Source organism: Triticum dicoccoides, chromosome 4A (assembly GCF_002162155.2).
Source record: "Triticum dicoccoides isolate Atlit2015 ecotype Zavitan chromosome 4A, WEW_v2.0, whole genome shotgun sequence".
Taxonomy (NCBI): domain Eukaryota; kingdom Viridiplantae; phylum Streptophyta; class Magnoliopsida; order Poales; family Poaceae; genus Triticum; species Triticum dicoccoides.
In genome coordinates, this window is record NC_041386.1 from 5,150,049 (window position 1) to 5,167,104 (window position 17,056).

Consider the following 17,056-nt stretch of genomic DNA (forward strand, 5'->3'; position numbering starts at 1 on the left):
AAAGTATTGTCATGATCTCTATCGTCACCGGTATGACACCATGATCTCCATCATCTTGATCTATATCAATGTGTCATCACATGGTTGTCTCACCAACAATTGCTCTTGCAACTATTGCTATCGCATAGCGATAAAGTAAAGCAATTATTGGGCACTTGCATCTTATGCAATAGAGAGGCAACCATAAGGATTTTGCCAGTTGCCGATAACTTCAACAAAACATGATCATCTCATACAACAACTTATATCTCATCACCTCTTGACCATATCACATCACAACATGCCCTGCAAAAACAAGTTAGATGTCCTCTACTTTGTTGTTGCAAGTTTTACGTGGCTGCTACGGGCTTAGCAAGAACCGTTCTTACCTACGCATCAAAAACCACAACAATAGTTTGTCAAGTTGGTGTTGTTTTAACCTTCGCAAGGACCGGGCGTAGCCACACTCGGTTCAACTAAAGTTGGAGAAACTAACACCTGCCAGCCACCTGCGTGCAAAGCACGTCGGTAGAACCAGTCTCGCGTAAGCGTACGCGTAATGTCGGTCCGGGCCGCTTCATCCAACAATACCGCCGAACCAAAGTATGACATGCTGGTAAGCAGTATGACTTATATCGCCTACAACTCACGTGTGTTCTACTCATGCATATTACATCAACGCATAAAACCTAGGCTCAGATGCCACTGTTGGGGAACGTAGTAATTTCAAAAATTTCCTATGCACATGCAAGATCATGGTGATGCATAGCAACGAGAGGGGAGAGTGATGTCTACGTACCCTCATAGACCGATAGCGGAAGCGTTATGACAACGCAGTTGATGTAGTCGTACGTCTTCACGGCCCGACCGATCAAGCACCGAAACTATGACACCTCCGAGTTCTAGCACACGTTCAGCTCGATGACGATCCCCGGACTCCGATCCAGCAAAGTGTCGGGGAAGAGTTCCGTCAGCACGATAGTGTGGTGACGATCTTGATGTTCTACCATCGCAGGGCTTCGCCTAAGAACCGCTACAATATTATCGAGGATTATGGTGGAGGGGGGCACTGCACACGGCTAAGAGAATGATCACGAAGATCAACTTGTGTGTCTATGGGGTGCCCCCCGCCCCCATATATAAAGGAGTGGAGGAGGGGAGGGCCAGCCCTCTCTATGGCGCGCCCTAGGGGAGTCCTACTCCCACCGGGAGTAGGATTCCCCCTTTCGTAGTCCAACTAGGAGTCCTTCCATGTAGTAGGAGTAGGTGACAAGGAAGGGGAAGAGGGAAGAGAAGGAAGGAGGGGGCGCAGCCCCTCCCCCTAGTCCAATTAGGACTAGGCCTTAGGGGGGCGCGCGGCCTGCCTCTCCCTCTCCCCTAAAGCCCAATAAGGCCTATATACTTCTTCTCCCATATTCCCGTAACTCCCCGGTACTTCGAAAAATACCCGAACCACTCGGAACCTTTCCGATGTCCGAATATAGTCGTCCAATATATCGATCTTTAGGTCTCGACCATTTCGAGACTCCTCGTCATGTCCCCGATCTCATCCGGGACTCCGAACTCCTTTGGTACATCAAAACTCATAAACTCATAATATAATTGTCATCGAAACCTTAAGCGTGCGGACCCTACGGGTTCAAGAACAATGTAGACATGACCGAGACACGTCTCTGGACAATAACCAATAGCGGAACCTGGATGCTCATATTGGCTCCTACATATTCTACGAAGATCGTCTTTATCGGTCAGACCGCATAACAACATACGTTGTTCCCTTTGTCATCGGTATGTTACTTGCCCGAGATTCGATCGTCGGTATCTCAATACATAGTTCAATCTCGTTACCGGCAAGTCTCTTTACTCGTTCCGTAATACATCATCTCGCAACTAACTCATTAGTTGCAATGCTTGCAAGGCTTATGTGATGTGCATTACCGAGAGGGCCCAGAGATACCTCTCCGACAATCGGAGTGACAAATCCTAATCTCGAAATACGCCAACCCAACATGTACCTTTGGAGACACCTGTAGAGCTCCTTTATAATCATCCAGTTACGTTGTGACGTTTGGTAGCACACAAAGTGTTCCTCCGGTAAATGGGAGTTGCATAATCTCATAGTCATAGGAACATGTATAAGTCATGAAGAAAGCAATAGCAACATACTAAACGATCGAGTGCTAAGCTAACGGAATGGGTCAAGTAAATCACATCATTCTCCTAATGATGTGATCCCGTTAATCAAATAACAACTCTTTGTCTATGGTTAGGAAACATAACCATCTTTGATTAATGAGTTAGTTAAGTAGAGGCATACTAGTGACACTCTGTTTGTCTATGTATTCACACATGTATTATGTTTCCAGTTAATACAATTCTAGCTTTAATACAATTCTAGCATGAATAATAAACATTTATCATGAAATAAGGAAATAAATAATAACTTTATTATTGCCTCTAGGGCATATTTCCTTCACCTAGTCCTAGTAGGATTCCACCTCCCATATAGAATAGGAAAAGAGGAAGGGAAAAGGAGAAGCAAAGAAGGGGGCGCCCCCTTCCCTAGTCCAATTCGGACCAGACCAAGGGTAGGGGTGCGGCCACCCTTGAGGCCCTTTTCCTTCTTTCCCGTATGGCCCAATAAGGCCCAATACGTATTCCCGTAACTCTCCGCACTCCAGAAAATACCCGAATCACTCGGAACCTCTCCGATGTCTGAATATAGTCGTCCAATATATCGATATTTACGTCTCAGCCATTTCGAGACTCCTCGTCATGTCCCCGATCTCATCCGGGACTAAGAACTCCTTCGGTACATCAAAACTCATAAACTCATAATATAACTGTCGTCGAAACCTTAAGCGTGCAGACCCTACGGGTTCAAGAACAATGTAGACATGACCGAGACACGTCTCCGGTCAATAACCAATAGCGGAACCTGGATGCTCATATTGGGTCCCACATATTCTACGAAGATCTTTATCGGTCAGACCGCATAACAACATACGTTGTTCCCTTTGTCATCGGTATGTTACTTGCCCGAGATTCGATCGTCGGCATCTCAATACCTAGTTCAATCTCGTTACCGGGAAGTCTCTTTACTCGTTCTGTAATACATCATCCTACAACTAACTCATTAGTTGCAATGATTGCAAGGCTTAAGTGATGTGCATTACCGAGAGGGCCCAGAGATACCTCTCCGACAATCGGAGTGACAAATCCTAATCTCGAAATACGCCAACCCAACAAGTACCTTCGGAGACACCTGTAGAGCACCTTTATAATCACCCAGTTACGTTGTGACGTTTGGTGGCACACAAAGTGTTCCTCCGATAAACGGGAGTTGCATAATCTCATAGTCATAGGAACATGTATAAGTCATGAAGAAAGCAATGGCAACAAACTAAACGATCAAGTGCTATGCTAATGGAATGGGTCAAGTCAATCACATCATTCTCCTAATGATGTGATCCCGTTAATCAAATGACAACTCATGTCTATGGTTAGGAAACATAACCATCTTTGATCAACGAGCTAGTCAAGTAGAGGCATACTAGTGACACTCTGTTTGTCTATGTATTCACACATGTATTATGTTTCCGGTTAATACAATTCTAGCATGAATAATAAACATTTATCATGATATAAGGAAATAAATAATAACTTTATTATTGCCTCTAGGGCATATTTCCTTCAAAAGGTATTACGAGGCCAACAAGCAGAATGCAGCGGAGCCATGGTGGGCAAGATGCCCAACGTCATATGGCTCGAAGGCTCCTTCGTGGAGACAATAAAGGGATGGCAATCGGCGTGGTTCTACATCACCGAACCGCATGACGCCAAATGGGCGGCAGCCCCTGAGTTTCGATCCGGATTCCCAACACGGCTCACTTCCTGGAAGGAGAAGGGCTTGTCGTGGGGTTCATCGGTGGAGCTGGATGGACTCCAGAAATGTATCCGGAGCATGGCGAACAAGAAGCTCAAGCTTGTCAACATAGTCCAAGTTATGCTCATCTGCCGGATCCTCCCGTGTCAACAACGGGATTTTACCTTGTGGGAGTTTGACCCGGCCCAGCACCAGACTCTGAGCGAGCTCTTCGATACGACGCACAAGGCCGTCTGGAAGGTGCTATTCAAGGGCGCCGAGGTCCCCCCTTCTCTCGCCGAGGACCGCGGACTAAGCGCAAAGCGCCTAGCGCGTTCGGTGAGTTCAATACGTCCCGTAGGACATTTATTTTCCCTAGCTTAATTATGCGCGGGGACTAATCTCCATGCCTTTGATAGACTGGGTGGAGATGTTGGGACAGATTAACTGTCCGGCCCCTTTGCCCGAAGACACTGCGGGCGCTCTCCTGACGGAGATGCTGGCTCCGGCTCCTTACGAGGTGCCGGAGAAGACCAAGAAGGCCAAGGGAACCCGAAAGAGTTCCCGGCACCAGGTGTTATCGAACTCATCTCCGATAACTCTGCGGCACACTCTTCCCACGAAGACGAGGAGGAAGAAGAAGATGCTCCCCCTCCAGGCGGGGGAGACAAGAAAAGGAAGGCCGTCCCAACTGGGGAGGCCGAAGGGTCCAAGAAGGGAAGGACTCTCCTTCCGGAAAGTTCCACCACCGCCGACGAAGGCGAAGACGAGTGGTTGCCCAGGGCCAAGCCCCCGGGGAGATCGTAAGTATTCGGATACCAGAGTAACTCATAGAATTCCTTTGTCGCACTGTTTTCCCTAACGCCGAACATAATTATGCAGGCCGCCACGAGCCAATATCGAGGTATCATCGGATGGCTCCCTGGGCTCGTCGGACATGGACAACGATCCAGTCTCGACCGCCACCTCCCCTCATCCTGCCGACGATGCCGAGGTGCTGTCTCAAGAGGCACCGGACTGAGGGGAGACAGTCCTGGAGGTGCCTCAAGGCGACCTTCCGGACTCCGGGAGCCGAGGGGACGGGGCCCCTAAGAGCTCCGACTTCGGCCCTCAGCCGAACACCGCGCCGGAACCTCCAGTGGTTCCAGGCTCGGGCAAGCAGCCTCCTTCTAAAAGGGGCAAGACGCCTGTGCCGTGACCTCTGTCCATCCAGAGGCGCCGGACAATCTGCTGGAAGCGCTTCGCAGCGCTTCCATCGACGAGGAGCACCGTACTGTTATGAGTGCGGTGGTCCAGAAGGTTCAGTCCGCCAAGAGCGGGTTGACTGAAGCCTGTGCCAGCCTTCTAACAGGCTTTGAGGTAGGTGTTTTAAAATGTAGTAGAAATATTACCGCATAGATAGTAGCCCATGATGCTTTGTTCGGTGTTCACAAAGAAAAGCCGAACATAGGATCAAATAATATTGCAGGAGTCTAATATAAGTGTGTCAATATGCATATGCAGGCTTCACTGCTAGCGTCCGCGGGCCTGACTGCGGAGGTCACCGTACTGAAGCAGGACCTCGAGGGGTCCAGGAAAGAGCTCGGCCTTGCCAAGAGGCAGCTCGAGGAGAACAAGGGTAAGTAATACCCTGTCTATAGATATGTATATATAAAATAAGATGCGATTGTAAAATGATAGGATCATCGTATATTTGCCAGAGGCCACGACCGAGGTGGCGACCCTGAAGCAAGTGCTAACCAAGGCCGAAGATAAAGCGGCCAAGGAGCGCGCCGAGCGAGAGAAGCACGAGGCTCGGGTGGGCGAGGTGCAGCAAGAGCTCCAGGCTCTCATGGCGAAGCACGAGGCATTGGAGCTTGACTCAAAGACGCGGGAGTCTGAGCTTGCCGCGGCCCTCGAGAGCGCAAAAAGTGCCAAGGCCAAAGTCCAAAAGGCTCTCCAAGAGATCGACGCGATGAAGAAGATAGCAGCGGGTAAGGCTTTCTATATGCAAAGCAAGCATGTAGAAGTAAATTACTGATTACTTACCCGAATCCAGAGCTCTCCAGGAGCATTCGCAGATTTGCCCCGCAGCGTGTCCGATGCCGCACAATTTTACCAGGCCGAGGATGGAAGCTCAACGGAGAAGTTGTTCTGGTCTCAGTATGTTGAGGCCGAACACCCGGTACCAATGAGCGACCAGCTGAAGCAGATGGTCGAGCTACATAAGGCGGCCGATCGGGCCATGAAGAGCTTTATGGTCCGGTTGTGGCCTGGCGACGCCCTTCCGAACAGCTTCTTCGGCCTGGTGAGGCGGCTTGTGGATGCCTGCCCGCGGCTGTAGGTCGTCAAGCGATCTGTCTGCATTGAAGGTGCACGTCGGGCTTTCGCCCGTATGAAATTGCAGTGGGTCAAGCTAGACGCCGTGAAGCTGATCAAGGAGGGGCCACCGGAGGGCAAGGAGCACCGCCACCCCGAGATGTACTACGAGGGTGTTCTGCCGGGTGCCCGTCTCATCGCGGATGAGTGTTCAAAAGATGTAATATTTGAATGAGACTTGCTCGTTTTATCATGTATTTATGAAAACTTGTTTCATAAGCGCTATGCAACACTTGTTTGAATTTAAAATATTACCTTCGGTTTGGCTGTTTATCCAATCTGAGAGATGGCTAGTCCTTGACTTCTGCCCCCATGCCACGAGTGCTAGGGCGTTCAGGATAAACCTGAGCACTTTTGTTCCCCTGTTTGGGTCCTTCGAGGGAGGTGCTCAGCACAGCGAACAAGGCAACTAGACTAATAATGCTTTATCACTCTCACTTAGCCATAGAATTCTATAAGGCCGAATTCGGGGCGCGATACATGCCTTTAAGCCGGACAGGGCCGACCCCTCGCTCTAAGCGGCATAAATCTTTAGGGACTCGAAAACCTCGCCGAACAGCGACTAGTCTCTCGCCTTATCATGACAGTCAGTTTTAACTTTCTCTGCTGAGGTGCTGAACCCAGCAGAACCGGGGCACAATCGCAGTAGTTCTCCTAGCGATACCTTAGCCGATAGAGCGGAACGTAAGGTACCAAAACATAGGAGCCAGGCAAACCCAACATTTGACCAGAGACATGATTCGGAGCTGATGCATATAATGCTATAAGTTCGGGGTGCCGCACTTGTGAAAGTGTTCGGACTTTTCACACCGTATTGTGAGGTACGTAAGCCCCTGGTGTATTAGCCATACCAAGGTGTACGGTTGCAAGGCATCATTAATGAACACGTGTATATATATATATATATATATATATATATATATATATATATATATATATATATATATATATATAACAAGAATGCAATAATAGTTGTAATGTCATGCATTGTTTATTAAAAAAATTGCGTTAAAACAGAGTGATACAGATAGTGCGATAAGAAAAGAGTAGGACTATGTCCCTTCCAAGGGCAAGCTGAGGAATGATATTAAATTGAATATTTCGCTCGTTACTGTAATCCACCTGGGAATTCCGTGGTATTACGTAGCTGTCTGCCTCCTTGGTTGCTGCATCATGTGTTCGGCAATAGTGCTGCCGGACAGTGCTTCCAGAGATTAAGGTCCTGAAAAAAAAAGAAAAATAACCAAACGGGAAGCCCCTAGTGCGGTTTAAGCCGCGTCTTGGAGTGTGCCGCAGTTGTGCCCCCCTCCCCACCTGTGCCCATGATATTTTTAATGCGTAATTATATACACGCGGCACGAGTTTCGCCGTTGGGCTGGGATTGGGGTGGCTGCCGTATTGCTACGCGAGCTCAGATTGCGCCAGGCGATCTATTTGCCGATTGCCCCGAATGCGCTTGAAGGTGTCCGGGCTTTGAAGCGCCAAACTGGTTGATTGCCTTGAGAGGCTGCTTTGCGCTTCTGCTGCGAGGGCCGCGGTGTGCTCCTCTGTTCGGAGAGAGCGCTCTGTGTTTCCATTGACTGTAATAACTCCGCGAGGTCCTGGCATCTTGAGCTTGAGGTATGCATAATGCGGTACCGCATTGAATCTAGCAAATGCGGTTCGCCCGAGCAGCGCATGATAACCACTGCAGAACGGGGCTATATCGAAGATTAACTCTTCGCTTCGGAAATTATCCGGGGATCCGAAGATGACTTCCAGTGTAATTGAGCCTGTGCAATGGGTCTCCATACCTGGAATGACGCATTTAAAGGTCGTTTTTGTGGGTTTGATCCTTGAGGGGTCTATACCCATTTTGCGCATTGTATCCTGATAAAGCAGATTCAGGCTGCTGCTGCCATCCATAAGGACTCGAGTGAGGTGGAATCCGTCGATGATTGGGTCTAGGACCAGTGCGGCAAATCCGCCATGACGGATACTAGTGGGGTGGTCCCTGCGATCGAAGGTGATCGGACAGGAGGACTAAGGGTTGAACTTTGGGGCGACTGGCTCCGACGCATATACGTCCCTGAGCGCACGCTTCCGCTCCCTCTTGGGGATGTGGGTTGCGTATATCATGTCCACCGTCTGCACTTGCGGGGGAAACCTCTTCCGCCCTCTGGTGTACGGCTGCCGGGGCTCCTCCTCGTCATCGCTATGCGGCTCTTTGTCCTTGTTTTCGGCAATTAACTTGCCGGCCTGCTTGACACCCAACAATCCCTGTTGGTGTGGTTGGCTGGCTTGTCTGGGGTTCCGTGTATTTGACACAAGCGATCGAGTATACGGTCCAAGCTGGACGGACCCGGCGTACTTTGTTTGAATGGCTTTTTCCGCTGACCGGGTTTAGAGCCTTTGAATCCGGCATTGACTGTCGTATCCTTGGTGTTTTTGCTGTTAATACGGCGCTTATGTTTGGTGCAACGTGGCCTGCTATTGCCGTCCTTGGTATCCGGGGTACCATGGTTCTTTGATATGTTATTACTGCGAGCCAGCCAGCTGTCTTCTCCCGCGCAAAAGCGGGTCATGAGCGTCGTGAGAGCTGCCATAGATTTTGACTTTTCCTGACCAAGGTGTCGGGCTAGCCACTCGCCTCAGATGTTGTGTTTGAAAGCCGCTAAGGCCTCTGCATCCGGACAATCGACGATCTGATTTTTCTTTGTAAGGAACTGAGTCCAGAATTGCCCGGCCGACTCTTCTGGTTGCTGAATTATGTGGCTCAAGTCATCGGCATCTGGTGGTCGCACATAAGTGCCCTGAAAGTTGTCGAGGAATGCGGCTTCCAGATCTTCCCAACAACTAATGGAGTCCGCTGTCAAGCTGTTAAGCCAATGCCGCGCTAGTCCTTTGAGCTTTAGTGGGAGGTATTTGATGGTGTGTAAGTCATCACCGCGGGCCATGTGGATGTGGAGGAGGAAATCCTCGATCCATACTGCGGGATCTGTTGTGTCGTCGTATGATTCAATATTTATAGGTTTGAAACCTTCTGGGAATTGATTTTCCATTACTTCGTCTGTGAAGCATAAGGGGTGTGCGGCGCCTCTGTATTGGGCTATATCGCAACGCAGCTCGAATGGGTCTCGCCCGCTGTGTTCGGCCTGGACGGATTTGCTTTTATTGTATCCGGCATGACGTTTATCGTCTCGCAGAGTGGTGCGCCCTCGTGATCCGTAAATCGATCTTGCATGCTTTGCTTTGTCCTCCAATATGTCTCGCAGGTCTGGCGTATCTTCCCATGTCTTTTTATTTGAATGGCGTCGGGGTGGAGGCTGAGCTTTTGGCTGGGATGCCTCTCTATCGCGGCCACGAGGTGGCCGGTCAACCGTATCATACGCTTCCTCCTCCAGTCGGGGTAGTAACCTGCACTTTGGGTAATTCTTGGAGGGGCGCTCGAGTTTATATTTCTCGGCTGCGAGGACTTCATTCCATCTGCCAACTAGCAGATCTTGTCAGCTTGAAGCTGTTGCTGCTTTTTCTTCAGGCTATTTGCCGTGACCATAAGCCGGCACTTGAAGCGCTCTTGTTCGACGGGATCCTCTGGTACGGCGAATTCATCGTCGCCGAGGCTTGCCTCGTCTTCGGAGGGGGGCATGTAATTGTCATCCTCCTCCTCTCCATCTGCCACTCTCTCAGGAGAGCTGGCTCCTCCATCCTCCTGCTCTGAATCTTGCTGAAGGGAAATGTTGTTGTCTTTGGCACTATCCGGAGTGTTATTATCTCCTGTGTCGGTATCACCACTTTTGCTTTGGCGGGACCTAGAGCGGCGCCGCTGACGTCGGCGCTTGGGTTGCTTCTTGGAGGGGTCATCCTCCGCTATCTCATCGCCATTGCCTTCTTTGGATGTATCCACCATGTATATGTCATATGGCGAGGTGGCTTTCCAGTGCCCTATAGGCGCTGGTTCATGTTCGTCTCCTACATCGTCGTCCATACCGTCGATGTCTTCGGAGTCAAAGTCGAGCATGTCGGTTAAATCATCGACAGTGGCTACCAAGTGGGTGGTGGGTGGGCGTCGAATTTCTTCGTCGTCCGCATCCCAATCCTGTTGGCCATAGTCCGGCAAGGGCTCTTCTGACAAAGAGAGAGACCTTAGTGAATTCAGAATGTCGCCGAAGGGCGAGTGCTGAAAAATATCCGCGGCGGTGAATTCCATGATCGGCGCCCAATCAGATTCGATTGGCAGGGGCACAGACGGTTCGGAGTCCAGAAAAGAGTCCGGCACCTTGGAGTCACGGGCTTCGCAGAGGATTAGGCTGGTGTTCGGCTCGATCGCCGTTGAGACTGCAGCCCCTAAGGCGGTGTCTAGCCACCCGTCCTCGATTGGCGCAGTTGGCTCCGAGCTAAGGGTCGGAGCTGATGCGGGCGCGTCCTCTGGGGTACTGTTCGGCGGCAGAGCTAGGTCATACCCGTCGTGATAGTGCGGCGCGCCGGGCTGTAGCTCGAATCCGTCGAAAATCAAGTCTCCGCGGATGTCGGCCGTGTAATTCAAACTTCCAAATCTGACCTGACAGCCAGGGGCGTAGCTTTCAATATGCTCCAGATGGCCAAGCGAATTAGCCCGCAGTGCAAAGCCGCCGAATACGAAGATCTGTCCGGGGAGAAAAGTCTCGCCCTGGACCGCATCGCTATCGATGATAGTAGGAGCCATCAAGCCTAAGGGCGACGACACAGAGGACTCTCAATGAAAGCACCAATGTCGGTGTCAAAACCGGCGGATCTCGGGTAGGGGTCCCGAACTGTGCGTCTAGGCCGGATGGTAACAGGAGGCAGGGGACACAATGTTTTACCCAGGTTCGGGCCCTCTTGATGGAGGTAAAACCCTACGTCCTGCTTGATTAATATTGATGATATGGGTAGTACAAGAATAGATCTACCACGAGACCAGAGAGGCTAAACCCTAGAAGCTAGCCTATGGTATGATTGTATGTTGTGGTTGTTGTTGTCCTACGGACTAAAACCCTCCGGTTTATATAGACATCGGAGAGGGTTAGGGTTACACAAGGTCGGTTACAAAGAAGGAGATATCCATATCCGTATTGCCTAGCTTGCCTTCCACGTCAAGTAGAGTCCCATCCGGACACGAGACGAAGTCTTCAATCTTGTATCTTCATAGTCCAACAGTCCGGTCAAAGGATATAGTCTGGCTGTCCGGAGACCCCCTAATTCAGGACTCCCTTAATCATGTATACAAATTTTTGAAGTGAAATAAATGAAAATACTATATTCATTCTTAGCAGCGTTTACTGTGGCACTGCCACCACTGTTGGGCGGGCTTCGAATGGCGGCGACAGCGAGAGAGGACGGAAGGAAGGAGAAGGGAGTTCGGCGAGAAGCTAGAGATTCCTCCCAGTCGCTCATGGGAGCGCCTCGGGAGGGGGGGGGAGGGGTGATGTCTCACCTAGTACGAGATGATAGTCCGTCTCGCACTAGGCAATCACTAGATGAGCCGGCCCAATGTGGATTTTTGGGAGGTGGTTTTAGGCTAGATGATACTCCGTCTCGCACTAGGCAGGACCATTTTGGACCAGCTTAAGAATATTCTACATGTTTTTTTTGTGTCTTTCTTCATCAGTTTTCCTCATTTTTTCTAGACATGTCTACTTTTTTCAATGCACAACATACATTTCTTGTATGCACGTCCAATACATTTTTGATACATGTTGAAAAGTTACAATTACAAAATTTACATTTTTTTTTCAAATACATGTTGTGAAGATTTTTTTGCATACATGTTAACATTTTACAAATAGACGGTGAGCATTTGTTTTGACTAATATGCGGACATTTTTATTGTATAAACTTTCTTTTAACGAACATTTTTGGAACACATGAATGATGTTTTTTTAATGATATCATTTTTTAAATGCATGAACATTATTTTACATTGCATAATTTTTTTTGAAATGAGTGAAACTTTTTTAAATGTCATGTTTTTTACTGCAATAATGTTTTTAAAAAGTTGTGCGACCATTTTTTTTACACTGCATGGAAAAAATTGGGCGTTTGATAAACACTTTAAAAAATTTGAAGTAACATAATGTATGAAATGTATACATTAAGAATACTAGCAAATATGCCCATGCGTTGCAATGGAAGAAAAACTATCATATTATACAGGTGTGGTAGATATAAAAAAAGTCTGAATCAAATGCCAGGATAAGATAGAGACTTTAAAAATACCATTTCACAAACTATGTCTGAGTGATGTCATGATAAGATAAGGGACTTTTAAAATGTCAATTCAAAAAAAATGTGATGGTCTCATCATGACTTGATTTCCTAAGGCGCCACAACAAAATATTGTTTGGCTGAGCAAACTGCATTGATGGACCGTGCTTGAGCTAGACCGATGAATTATTACCTAGCATAGCGCGGTGTTTACCATAACCATTACTACGGTACCAGAATAAACATAGCTGTGTATGGAGGCAAAATAGACATTTAGTCATTTTCATATAGTTTACAAAAACTAACCCATGGGAAGCTGTGTCAATGTTTTTAAATTCCAGAGTATGTTTCGAATACTGGGTCATTTTAAAAATGAACTTTTTTATTACATGAAAATTTACTTAAAATCATGATTTTCTTTAATATGCGAACAATTTTTTAAAATCATGAACATTTTATGATTTCCCGAATGTTTTTTGAATTCAATAACTCTTTATGACTTCTCAATATATTTTTTAATAAACTCGCAACTTTTTGAAATTTGGTTCTTTTGAATACATGCTTACATGCTTTGAAGATTTTTTAAAATACATTTTAACATTTTCCAAATAGATGGTGAACATTTGTTTTGACTATGCGAACATTTTCATTGTATAAACTTTCTTTTAAATGGCACGGACATTTTTTGAAATGCATGAATGTCTTTAAATTTTATTTTTTAGTGACACTGTTTTTCTAGATGCACGAAAATTATTTGGCATTGTATGAACATTTTTTGAAACGTGTGAAACATTTTTTGAAACGTGTGAAACATTTTTTAAATGTCATGAACAGTTTTTTACTGCTATATAATGTTTTTAGTAGTTGTGCGAGCATTTTCTTACACTGCATGAAAAAATGGACGTGTGATAAACACTTTTTAGAAAAAAGTAAGTGACATAATGTATGAAATATATATATATATATATATTAAGAATATTTCAATATATAAATAAATAAGAATAAAATGAACAAAACAAACTAACGAACATACATCAGCAAAAGCGCGCTACTGAGCTTGTCCACTAGCCTATCGCTCCCATGCTCCATTTTTTCAAAAATGAAATATAAATGTTCCAAACAATTCTGAAAATATTTGTGGATATTGAAAATACATGAGTGTACAATCCCTAAATATTTCAAATCAAAATTTGAAACATACATGAAGAAACAAAAAAGACTAGTCCTGATGTAAATAGTGGTGTTTTCACTTTTGTCTTTTTGTGACACTATTCATACTGGATTTGTCTTTTTTGTTTCTAAATGTATATTTCAAATTTTGATTTTAATTTTTTAGGGATTGTACAATTTGTTTCGGAATATTTCGAAATGTATAAATTTGCATTTTGATAAATTGGAGCATGGGAGCACCTGATATTCTCCCCGATTTCATGGTACCGGGAGCAGCAAATAAGCTGGGCACCGCAGAAACCCTCTGAATTTCCCATTGTTTCTCCAGCGGATAAAGAGGAACATCCAGAGAACGTCCGTTTGGCCCGTTGGAACTGCCTCGAGGTGCCCGCAGTGGAACCACAAACACCAACAGTCTTCACACTGAACTTTCTCAGTTACGTCCATCATATGTAGCACACACTGACATGCGCGGTATTAAAAATACCAGCACAGCTATACAAATGAGAGCTTTTTTTGACATCAAAATGCTCTTTATTGCAAGGTGATCACCATATCTTCTTTTACAAGAGTATCAATAATCTCTACTGGTGGATCTTCCATCCACCACACACACACCTTACAAACGAGAGCTGATATGATATGTTTTGCGCCGCATGGTTGCGGAGTGCAGAGGCTCGAATAATTGGCAATTTTGTTTTAGGCAAGTGCAAACATTCATCCATTTGTATTGCTGGCCAGACACGACTGAAGACTTCACAAGGAACACGAGACAGCGCAAAAGGAACAAGATCGAACGAATAACTTAACGGGCAACTCAACCAGGCTATTTACATCTCTCAATCCTCTCGCTCCTACGTTATTTTGTACAGTTGGTATAAATTATGCTTCATCTCCATTCTCCTTTGCAGCAGGATCTTCTTGTGTTCTGTACAGCAGCACTGCTCTTGTACTTCTTCCAAGCCAAAAAACATGCAAGGCCAGCCCTGGAAAGATTTCAGCTGCAACCGTTTCTGCTTTCAAGAGCCGAGGCCGCGGTCTCGACGGTCCCGAGCAGGCACGAGTAGGCCTTCTGCTTCAGCCGCTCGATGGTTTCGACCAAACCGTCGTCAGGTTTCGCCCCCTCGCTCTGCAGCTGCTGGTCAAGCCAGTTGCTGGTCTCCTTGAGCTGCGACAGCCGGACCGCGATCTGCCCGTCGCCACCCTTGGACTGCCCTCGCACCCGTTCTCTGGTGCTGTTCTTAACTCGGCCCTCAAATTTGAATCCGGACACAAGCGCGTCTTCCAGGAAGTTCAGAAACCATGACTGTGATTCCCTTTTCAGATCGATCCATGACCTGCCTATCTCCTTGAAACCATCTTCTCTGGCCCATTCGAGCTTACCACTCGTATAGGCATCGTCGGGGTTCTTCGCTGCACCACTTCCAGCAGCTTTGTTCTGAGATGCAGAAACTTTCCTTGATGGCTTCTCCTTCTCTGGTCTGGATTCCTTGCCAGAATCTGGCGAGTTATCTTTCCAGAAAATGTTTTGCTGAATGATAAGCCGGTTTAGCTGAAAAAACTTGTTGACTGCGCCATGCGGATCCTCCTCGGCGGATTTCAGTATCTCGGTAAAAATTCTGGAGAAGGGGACATGGAAGTTAGTTTCATTCAACACATGCAGTAGCAGACAATTCATATCAAAACTACAATGCTAAAATGGAAACAGAGGTGTACTACTTACCCAAGGCCTTTCACAAGAGATGCAGCAGCAGTAGCCTCCCTTTGTGCCTCTGCTGCTACTATAAGAGCAATAGTCTTCCTCCTGACAACGGCCTATTCACCACAAAGAAATGAATGTACAGCATGTTCAGAATGATTTCGCGAAGCTTTTTTTGCACATAAAAGAATGGTTTGCAGTTCATAAATGCCCAAGTACTACATACACGACACTTGTTCAACTAATAGAAGACCTGAAATTCAGTCCTTCGTTGCAATTTAGAGATGATAAAATATACCTTTCCAGATTTGATCAAGCATGTTGGAAGGGTATCCCAGGACACGGTTTCTGTGACTCTTCTTTTAATATTAGGCACAGAAGAAACTGGACTGGAGGTAGCATTTGCCTTTGCTGGCACATTGATTCTCGGTGGTGAAGTTCTTGCTGGCGTTGGTGGTGAACTCCTGAGCTTTGGTGGTGAAGTTCTTGCTGGCGTTGATGGTGAACTCCTATAAAGCTTTGGCGGTGAGCTTCCTTCAGTTGCTGATTCCCTTTTTATGTCTCTTGGCATTTGCTTCTTCACTACAGCAGAACCGTTCTGACTGAGTGGCCTGCCACTATTCTTGCGTATTTCCTTATTAACTTCTTGTCTCGTAGAAGCTAACTTGGCATTATTAGGAGAGGTAATATTTGGCCTTTCCTGCAATAACAGCAGCAAATGTAATCACCAACCATCCTAGATGCAATTTTATGTCATATATTTGTCTGCTTAGAAGCTATTGGGCTCATATATTATGTGATCTCATATAATTACCATTAGCATATCACATTCTCAGAGCCACAATATAGCTAAGTTTAGTGTTCCGTTGTTGATCATATTTCAATTAAACCTATGATCATGCGCATACCTGAGGTTTTGACTCTTGTTTCACTTTCGTAGCACTAGAGACCAGCTTTTGGTTTGCATCGCAAACACTACTTCCTCCATTACTACTTTTGTCACTATCCATGCTAGAGTTTAGATTGGTAATTTTACCATTGTTGCTTGATATCCCAAGCATGTAACGGGAAGCAACACCGGCCTTCTGCTCTTTGATGACTACCTTCCTCTGAGAGTTTTCCTTTTCACTCTCAGACAATTCAGTTGGCTTGGTAGTTTTCCGTTGTTGATCCAATGCTTCCAAAACCCCAGAGGGAGTTGACATTTGCATCAAATCCTTCGGGTTTCCAATGAAAGGGTTCCTTCCTGGGACTGCTCTGACCCCAACAAGAACTGGAACAGGAACACTGGACTGAACCTTTTCAACATATATGAACTGTCCAAGTTGTAGTTTGTTTGATAAGATGAGTTCATTATCCTCCTTTGATAAAGACACATATGTTGAGTGCGATGAATCTGAAACTTTTATGAAGAAACCATGGTCTGGCCAAAGTTCTGAACCAGTAATTGCAGGAACGATGCTAATAACTTGGAGAAGAATTGACCGGTGTTCTCCACATACTTTCACATCAGAGTTTATATGTTTGAGAACCTTTAACAGTATCCCTGGAGTAAGAGATGCCATATTCTTCTTGAAGCCAGCTTAGCTCTCTTTTCTCTGGGGAAAATAAAATGGAAATTAAGTGTGGTATAATTAGATAATAAAATCCATACACCAACTTAAAAACTACAAGCTTGTAATACAAAATATCAAACAGTTTTTTTACAGTATCAGATAAATCACTTTGTTGTATAAAGTCCAATGGAAAATGTACAAAATAATGTGCTGTTCAAGGTACCG

General features: G+C 46.3%; 1 protein-coding gene across 5 annotated transcripts in view; it reads right to left on the reverse strand.

The window, feature by feature from the left end:
• Positions 1 to 14,219: 14,219 nt before the first annotated feature.
• The window catches only part of LOC119284525, a 5,385-nt gene continuing 2,548 nt past the window's right edge, over positions 14,220 to 17,056 (reverse strand). For all 5 annotated transcript variants that reach the window (XM_037563645.1, XM_037563647.1, XM_037563648.1 and 2 more), the window contains 4 exons: positions 16,184 to 16,873; positions 15,574 to 15,975; positions 15,300 to 15,391; positions 14,220 to 15,195 (listed from right to left, as the gene is read on the reverse strand). In XM_037563645.1, coding sequence (XP_037419542.1) covers positions 14,574 to 15,195; positions 15,300 to 15,391; positions 15,574 to 15,975; positions 16,184 to 16,840 — 1,773 coding nt within the window. In that variant the 5' untranslated portion in view covers positions 16,841 to 16,873 and the 3' untranslated portion in view covers positions 14,220 to 14,573. The remainder of the gene's footprint in view (positions 15,196 to 15,299; positions 15,392 to 15,573; positions 15,976 to 16,183; positions 16,874 to 17,056) is intronic.